Source organism: Dermacentor andersoni, chromosome 3 (genome assembly GCF_023375885.2).
Source record: "Dermacentor andersoni chromosome 3, qqDerAnde1_hic_scaffold, whole genome shotgun sequence".
NCBI lineage: Eukaryota > Metazoa > Arthropoda > Arachnida > Ixodida > Ixodidae > Dermacentor > Dermacentor andersoni.
In genome coordinates, this window is record NC_092816.1 from 54,342,844 (window position 1) to 54,352,306 (window position 9,463).

At 49.7% G+C, this 9,463-nt stretch overlaps 1 protein-coding gene across 1 annotated transcript; it reads left to right on the forward strand.

Annotated features, from left to right (window-relative positions):
• Positions 1–4,737: 4,737 nt before the first annotated feature.
• Positions 4,738–7,281, forward strand: LOC129388048 (lactosylceramide 4-alpha-galactosyltransferase-like). The gene is made up of 3 exons (XM_072286669.1): positions 4,738–4,752; positions 5,419–5,622; positions 6,207–7,281. Exons 1-3 carry the CDS (start codon positions 4,738–4,740, stop codon positions 6,660–6,662), a joined length of 675 nt encoding a protein of 224 aa, XP_072142770.1. The 3' UTR covers positions 6,663–7,281.
• Positions 7,282–9,463: the final 2,182 nt, after the last annotated feature.

A 9,463-nucleotide genomic window follows, 5' to 3' on the forward strand; every position in this document is an offset into this window, starting at 1 on the left:
AGACGTGTGGCGACGCCATCGGAGTTCGTTCAGCGGCGGCAGCCCGTGTAAGTCCCGGATTTCGACAACACCTGCGCGAGACTCGTGAATTTGCTCGGCAGTGAAGAAAAATTATGGTTTTGTCTGCTGGGAACGTTTTGCTGCAGAACAACGACTGAATTGGGCGTAAACTGACTGACATTTCAGACGTCGTCGACACTGTTCTCTATAAGCACGAAATTTAAGAAAAAGAAAAGCAACTTTGGCCTTCATTTTCTACGTTGTTGCACGACCGTAAACGGCTAGACAATTGAAGGCCACTCTATTAGTTTACCCCACTTTAGTGCTTCCATACAGTTTTATTTATTTATTTATTTATTTATTTATTTATTTATTTATTTATTTATTTATTTATTTATTTATTTATTTATTTATTTATTTATTTATTTGTACAGGAAGCCACATGGCGTCCAAAGGGCATTATTGTAGCGGCTCTCATTACGACCATTTCTTCAGCGACCTTGTGCGCACCGCGCGCCTTTGCGGTGGGCTTGACGTGCTTCGCGCGGCCGCACAAGGACCTGCTCCGGACTTATAATATCAGCAACCAAAGTCAGAACACACAAGGAGTGGACAATTGTGGAATCAAGTTGGTCACTGAGAGACGTCCGTCGTAGTAAAGCGATGCGAGTCTGGGTCTCGAAATCCACCGCTCCGCCTCAAGCGTCAAATGGCTTCCAAAGGTACTTGACACATGCTTCGCGAAGTTAACTCAAAGAGAGGAGAATATCGCTACGAGGATGGCTCGCATACTTGAGCGTAGGTTCTACAGGCGCGCTTTCTCAGCCAAGCCGAGTTCAAGTGGTCGGTAGCAGAAGCAGTGGGCGGGAGCCGAAGTTGCAAACAGGGCACGCCACGTGAACGATTACGGCCGTTGCTTCGTTTCGTCCCGATTACTGCATTGCAAGAACGCGCCTAAATTAATACAATCGCGGAGCTTGCCGATCGACGCGAACTATAGGCAAGCAATTGAAATGAAAGCCCATTCCGTCAGCGGCAGCCCTTTGTTCCTATATAGTTCTGCACGGAAATTCTATTCAGGCTACGAAGTTAAGATGATCCCCCTTCGCGGTGTTACATCTTGTGAAGGAGCGCAATATCAGCGTGGTAGTTGGCTCATCCGGGGCACATGCTTGTGGCACTCAGTCGGTCATGCCCGATCGCCCCGACGCGACTCGCGATTGCTTTTCCGGCATCGACACCTTCTTCCCTCTAGCACGTTGATGTCATCGTAACACTGGCTCATTCAGTGTTTAGCCTTAATTATTGTCGTCTGGTAGTTAGCCAGTATACTATTCTGATCCCTTCTTCTCGTTTCGGGTATGTGCCAATGTTTGGACCTATCATCATCATCGTAATTAGAACAGCACCCCGCTTGTTCGCGAGACGTGCCACAATCACAACCATGCAGAGCGTCCCTCTGCTGGGCGTCGAGGCCCCGTCCCGACCGCTGGCTTTCGTCACACGCCCGGCGGCGCGTGAGGTCAGCTTCCGTAGACGCCTGCTGTCCAGCACCAACGAGCTTCGACACTTCGCGGCGAGGTAAGTCCGCCGTTTGGCACGGCTACGGGCGGTCGTCGAATTAGCGCGTTTCATTAATCGCGCCAGCCACATGAAACGTATTTGCGGCGCCCCACACGCGTCGCCACGCCTTCCTCGCGCCGCGCGATGCCCACGCTGAGATATAACGGCGGTCGCCTCCGGAGATGATCGTCGTGTGGGATCGTTATGTTAGGCTGAAACGCCGCCAATGTATTGATATTGCAGGTACGCTCAGTGTGCCTGAGGGGTGAACTTGGCGGAGTGGTAGCATTCTATCTCTGCTCCGTGTAATCGCCTCGTTAGTCTGTTGGAATAGCGCTAAACGTGTTCATGTTGCTTTTAACTCTGTGGCGTGTTTATTCTTCGTATTTTAATGGAGACGTTCGGGCGGAGAAATTTCCGGCACGCCTATGCAAGACAGGATCCACCCCTACCTCTTCCTTCTCGTCGTGTTGCTGTTGGGCAAAAAACCGATGCGACACTGTGATCGGCATTGCCATTCATCGGTTCTGTTCCGTCTCTACACTATAAACACAAAACGCATAGGTAAACGTTTTCACATTTCAAGGACAACCGGCGTTCTTGTAACATAACCTACTAGCAACAGCAGGCAGGCATTGGGATTTTTCTTTAGTTAGGTCTGTTATTAAAATTTACAGGGACAATATATGGGCATCATTTGAGCAATAGGCTGTAGTTTACACACATGTAGCACCGCAGTCACGTATTATTCATTGATCAACGTTCTTTTTGTTTTGTTTCTTTCTATCTCTTCTTTTCAACATCTTTTTCATCGCCTTATTCTCTTCTTCAGACTCACCGCTGCAGCCGTCATAGTCATGGCTACTCTCTACTTCACCGTCGCCAGCAAATCCTATGAAGGTGAGCTGATAGATATTGCATCATGTGCACACGTACCCTCTCTAGTACTCATATGATCGTTCTTCTTATTCTTTATGTTTTTGTTGCATATATACCACAACTTCGTCGTGACACCAAGGAGGCTTATCGACATCACGCATGTATATCGACTGTTTTGTACAGTCATGCTCTGTGTACTCGTGTTCTGTACACACATGTCGGGCCTCGGGCAAGCTTATACAAATTGCTGCTCGAGCGCGGAATAAGGGTTCCCGTTTATATTGGTGCACATACGGTGTACAGTGCGGTCCTCATTTAAGTACAACAGCTAATCAGAAACTATACACCCCGAAGCGTTAGATAATTATTCATCCGTAAAGCGTTAGCTTGTCAGCGTATTCTTGGGAAATGGGATGTCTTATTAGCGCTGGAGTATGCTAGTAATGTGTTATTCCTCGGGAGACTGGAACATACTACGCAAACGCATCGCCTTCACCAGCATGGTGTTGTTTTGCCCAGGAAATGTCAAAGCCGCGCGCGCGACTGGCAACAAGTCCCGCGTGCTGTTCTTGGAGACCGGGCACGCGTTTGAGGTCACCGGCCGCTTCTCGTGCGCCATCGAGTCCGCGGCGAGGCACCACCCCGGTTGGGCCGTGAACGTGATTGCCGCGGTCGAGACGGCAAACAGCACCGACGTCTGGCTGGACGGGCCTTTCAGGCAGATGCTGGGGCGGCTCCCCAACGTGGTCTTTGATAGCGTGCAGGTAGGCTACGCATAAAGAACTAAAGAAAAAAGGAAAAACGTAAAGCGAAGTATTGTTAAACTATAGATTCCTGGGGGTCTTTTCTTTTATCGTTGTCTGTCGTCAGGGTAGCCTCCGCGCCGCAGATAGAGGTGTTATTCTGAACACTGTCCCATAGCGCCACATCGTCAAATTCTGTAATGGCGGAGTTTTGAGCCAATGACAGAGGCCGTAGTAGTTCTCTTGGCCCATCAGAGCTGACAAGATGGCGGATTAAATAATATTACAGAAATTCGTCATATCGAGAATAGAACCCCCCGGTTATGTTCTGAACAGCTGTTTCAACGTATTCCATACGCTCTTTCCTGTCAAATACAGAGCAGGCCGCGTTTAGCTAGTTGTGCGTTCTACATCAGAGGACGTTAATTAAAGGGCCCCTCGCCAGGGTTGGCCATTTTAAGCTATCATGCTTAGCCTACAGATGACGCGTTGATGATGGTGACTGTGCAGCATTACCGCGCTGTGGGCCTCCTACGAAAGCAGCTGAAATCTCAAACCAAACGCCCCTCGCCTTCCCTCTCGAAGAAGCGCGTTCCCAGCAAGACACTCACGGTTAACGCGCATAAATTCCATTTCGTGAAGTGCATGTTTCTCGCTTTCCGAGACTACTAATCACCTAGGCCCGTATTCACAAAACGTGCTTACGCTAAAAGCGTTCGTGCCAGCCAATAGTGATGTAGAACATATTACTGCAGTGATATCACAATAGTGATCTAGGACATTTTACTACTAAAACACCACTTACGAACGAAAAGCTTTGTGAATTCGGCCCCTAATGTGGAAGGCGCGATGCTGCAGGAAAGCAAGATAAGGAAATAAAAGGAGGCGGGGCTCGACGCCCCGGTACGTCCCTCAGCTCCTGCGTATATATATATATATATATATATATTCGTCGTACGTGAGCGTGCCACAGTGTGCACGAAATCGGAACTTTGGTGCGAATTCAACACGAAGTTGTCAATAGAAATTTTAATAGGGTCATTTAACGCATGAAATAACCGATCCGCGGCTAACGCACGATACCAAGTATTGCGTTTCCGAGACGAATTACCTCCTTGTCTCCACCGCGCTAATCACAATCACCTTAAGCATTTGCTGCAGGAGGAGTGCGCTCGCAGTTGCAACGTGCTATCCTGGAGGTGTTGTTCAGGACGCGAGGAAGAAAAGCTTCCTTCGAAATGTTCGAAGCTTCGTCTTGCTTGCGTTGCGAGCGGTAAACGTAATTTGCGCGTGCCTAGGCGACGACCTACTTTTTTCATCTTTGACTTAGTCCGCGAGCGTAACCTAATTTCCACTAACATGTTTCCTAAACCAGTGAAAGGAGCTCCGCACGACACACCTATAGCGAGCGAATTATACTACTTCACCGCGTCGTATATAGTTAACCCCTCTACGGTGACTCTTGGGGTGCCGCCTTATGCTGCTGAGCGCGATGTCGTGGGTTCGCGTGCCACCTCGCCGTTCGTGTGCATATATAGCGCGGTTAGGAAACATGACAGCGGCGAAAGTATAGATGGAGTCATCCGCTATATACGGTGTCCTTTTTGTAACCCTGTCTGCAGCTTTCAATCGTAAACTGCTACCGAACAATCGTTCAGTCGCCGCCGTCGTTTCGACGTGTACGCGATAACTGCATTGTCTCCATGAGCAGCACCTGCATCGCCAGTCTCTAATATATCAACTCAAACACGTGCTGGACAGATCTGACTGGCTGCTTTATAGCAAGTGACTTGGAAAGATGTATACTTACCCTTCTTGTTTCGCTAAATTTCCTAATGTGTTTAATTTCGTTATGTGCACCGCTTTCTTCGTAGGGAAAAATAGTGAAGCGCAAGTACACACGGAGAAAAAGAGGTAAATAGATGCGGAAGCGTATCTAAAAGATTAGTGCCGCCTTGTGTTTTTCTCTCCATGAACAGGACGCACTTGTTCATTCTTCCTTACGGACTACCAACGTGCCCCCATACTACCACTCCTGTGTGCGTGTATTTTTTAAGGTTTTCTTGTAGCACACTACCTCAGCTGTAAGCTGCAAGAGGTAGCCTTTCATCACCCGCATATTTATCCATTGGTTTGCGTATTTCTTCCTTTGCACGTGTTCCTATCGTCATATTTTTTCCCCGCTGCCCATTTCACTAGCTATAAAGGAATTTGCACCGCACACCGCATACAGGTTGCTGATATTATCCGCGGCACACCGCTGGGGTCGTGGAGCCTGCCGGACCCTCTCAAGGACGGCCCCGGCGTCAATGAGCAACTCTCAAACGCGCTGCGCCTGGCGCTTCTCTACAAGCGAGGCGGCGTCTATCTCGACAAGGACACCGTGGTCATGCGGCCGCTCCATGGATTCGACGCCTGCCTATCCCAGACGTCGCTGGTGAGCGGGCACGGGAGACGTGACAGGCTGGGCACTTAGGGAGTTTTAGCGTGTTTGGTATCCGGCTAAACGCATGCGGACTGGGCGTTCTGCTGGATGGGCGGATGCGCAAACGCGATGTCGCCGGCACGCGGCCGCCGTGCACCTGGTGGCGCAGAGCTCAACAAGACACACACAGAGCTGTTGCTGAAGTGTATTCCACTTCGCTGCTGGTGTATGTGCCAGCAGCGATACAAACCGCGCTTTTAATCTTTTTTTTTTCTTTCCCGTTGGACAGCTTGGCTAATCCTATAGCTGGGACACGCGGTAAAGTGACGCAGCCAAATTAAAGAACGACACTCCTTCGCAGATGTATCCCAATCTCACAACTGATGCGTCGTGTGGTCGGCGAAGCTGCATAACCGAGTTCTCGCACACCATTGACCGCTCGGTGCTCCCAATACCGTAAAATAACGTAAGCCCTTGTGCACTTTTAAGGTTTAAATTATCTTACAGTGAAGTCACGCGCAAAATATTGCGATTAACCTTTTTTTTTTTATAGTTCCTTCAAAGTATAAACCCTCGACGTCGACACTCTGGTGCAGCGCAAGGGCGACTCGGTGAGCAACAGCTTCCTGTTCTTCAAGGCGGGCCACTCGTTCCTGCGCGACGCCATGGAGCGCATCGCCAGCGACCACCACCCGGGCGTCAAGTCGTCCCTGGGTCCGCCGCTGCTGCACGACGCGCTGCTCGAGCGATGCGGCGTCGCCAGCGTGGCGCCTCTGGCCGAGGCCGGTCGCCGATGCCGGGGCGTGCTCGTGCTGCCGTGGCACGTGCTCATGCCGGTCGCGTACACGGCCTGGCCCTCGCTGTTCGCCGCCGAAAGCGCCGACGCGAACTCATCGCGGTGGGAGGCGTGTCGGCACAGCCACGCCATGTGCTTCTACGGCAAGCTGAGCGCCCGCAAGAAGGCCGAGAAGGAGTCGCCGTACTGGCGCGCGGCGTCCGAAAACTGCCCGCGCTCGCTGGAAATCTCGGTCGACCTGGCCGGACGGTTCTGAGGCAGAGTGCGAGGACAGATTTGCCCCCCGGTTGAAGAAGCCCGGACATTCACGACCGCACGGATGGCATTTCCAACTGATTTGTATATAAGGGGGCATGTATAGGCACACTAATAAGTACAAACAGAGGGAGGCACGGGTAGTTGGAAGACGAATCCCAGCTCTTGAGACAAATAGAAATCGAAAAAAAAAAGAACTTGCTTCGGATGAGATTTGCTTTTTTTGTGTGTGTGTTTCGCGGTGGCTGATTCATTCGCTTGCGGAATACGTAAATCAGTTGGACGTGCCGTCTTCGTGGTCAGTAGTGTCCGTGCCTCTTTTTGTGTGTGTGGTGCTCTTTAGCGGCCAAATGTGTCTTTCAGCAAGTACCAAGCAGTCCAAGAAGGAGTTCTTCGTTCTCGCGCGAACGTCCTTGACACCGTTGATATTTTCGATGGGTCTTTAAGCTGCTTGCGGTTTTGCAGATGAACCAAATGCCCTACTTGTTCATTTTCCTGTTCTTGTTGTTACCAAAGTTCAATTGGCTCAGTATTACAGCCCGAGCAAGTCAACATTTCAATAGCGTGCTAATGGGTTCTGGATGCAAACCAAAGGATATACACGCCCATTTTTTGTTTTGCTATTTTGTTGTGGTTGTTGGTTCTTGCTGTTTTAGCTTTTTTTTTGGGGGGGGGGGGGGGCGACAACATACTTATTTAAGCCTGTTGGCTTTATCTGCTGTGGGAAACGCGCGCAATAACTTCCTTCCTATTGAAGTTGGGGCGTTTAAACATTGAGAAATTTGCTGCGGGTTGGTGGTGTTATGCCACAGCTCGTATATACACGTATACAAACATGTTGTCGTGACCGCCAGTACCACAGCCGAAGAGTTGTGGGGCGAATTTGGGTAATATTTTCAGTGGTCTGAGTTATGAATACAGGATCCATATCTGTATATATCTGTTTGCTAGGTTCACGCTTCTCCTCAAGTTGAAGCAAAAAAAAATCTAAGCTCGGTAACCATCAAGGGAGTAACTTCACATTTCATATTCACACCTTCTACCTTTGTGTACAGTTGTGGCTGCAGGTGAACCCATAGTTTCTGCTCGTCCCTACAACATTTGTATGCGGAAACGCTCGATCAAAATGAGCTTGCAAACGAGACCTGCTTCTTAAAGCTAGCGTTGCGAGGGACGCAGCTTGTGAAGCTCTTTGGCCGTTACCATTCGAGAGTCACGTGACGTTCTCCTAGCTTCAGCACATGGACGATTTTCTCCAAATGTCGATATGTGGTGAATGTTTAGCGCTTCGGGAGGACCAAGATTGACTAGGGCAGTATACGCCATTCCGTCAGGGCCTGGGCCTGTTCCTTTCTTCGCTGCTAAATGTGCGCTTGTAGGCTTACCTATCCAAAAACCTATAGCTTCGAATCCGTCGATTCTGCCTGTAGCTTATCTTCAATCGCAATTTCAGTCAGTCAGGATAAATCTTTACATTCGTGTCTGTCGGAAACTGAACTTGGTCGTGTCGGGAGGGCACAGCATTTCTCTGCTACTGTAACTTCATCTTACTCACATGACAGCGCGTTTGTCACGACGAAAATTGTCACATCGAGCTTCAGGTGTGCACAGCATGCGGGAAATTGTCATCAACGCTGTACAGCACCTCCAGCAAGCTTTCAGGTCTTACCTATTCATTACCGGTGTCTATTGTGTGCAGGGGGCGTGATCAGAATCAGTGCAATAATTAAACGAACACAATTGCTTTCTACCTCACCACCAGCTGCTAACCCTCCTTCAGACTTCAAATCGGTTGTCATAACCCGGAGATGATTTCTCCAATGGGACAGACGAGCCTTAATCACTCCGTTAAGCCTTTCGGCACGTCTGCCTCGGGTCATACGCCTGAAACCCTTGAGCTGTCCAAACGGTTCTGTTCCAGTCTCCTAAAACGGACGTACACCACGTGTTGTAGCTACCGTAGGAGACTACGCCAGGTATGATTCTAAGAGCAGACAGCCGAAGCACTGATCGAACTCAGATTTGCCCACTGTGAAAGGAGGAGGAGTGTGCTCATGTTTTTTTAATTGATCATGAGCTCCCGCGCGGACAATTACAAATTCGCGCCTTACGACTTGCCTAACAACCGCGCTCATCCGCCGTGGTTGCTTAGTGGCTTTGGTGCAGCACGTGGTGAGCAAGCACGAGGTCGCGGCACCAAATCCCGGCCGCTGCGGCCGCAATCCGCTTCTTTTTTTTTTTTTTTTTTTCATTTTCCTGTGCTGCCCTCTGCCACGCACTGCTGAAAACGTTTTGGAAGGGTGCCGGAGCTTTCGCCGGTTCATTTGTGTACCTGCACCCACGTTGAGTACGCGTCAGTCGTGCGTTTCATGGATCGCGATTAAACATTAATGGCTTTTTTTCGAGGCAGCGTGTCGTTCCTGGGAGCCGTGTAGAACTCACCGACTACTGGGTGAGCAGGCCTGAGTGCGCTGTTGTGCGAACAGCGCGGCCGATAAGGGCCCGCCGAGTTCCCTTTACCGACACTGCTGCCCTGGAGTTTGTTATCGCTGATTTGTGCACTTGGAGCTCGCCTTTTGCATTCTTTCTACACGTTATCTAGGCATTTTGCATATTCAAGAAGTATTCGAGTGCAGCCTTCCGGGTCGGATTTATCAAAGCGGTTCACTTGTTTACATCGACATATATACAGCCGCAGATCTTTGTTATAGCGTCAAAGATTGTGGAAAAGGTGCAAGCGCTGATATGAAATAATGTCAGAATGTAGCAAAACACACATATCTGCGCAGATGTGCCGTGTTG

Coding starts and splice junctions, on each gene's coding strand:
- LOC129388048 (XM_072286669.1), top strand. Junction 5,623..6,206: donor GCCTATCCCAGACGTCGCTG/GTGAGCGGGCAC, acceptor ACTCTGGTGCAG/CGCAAGGGCGACTCGGTGAG.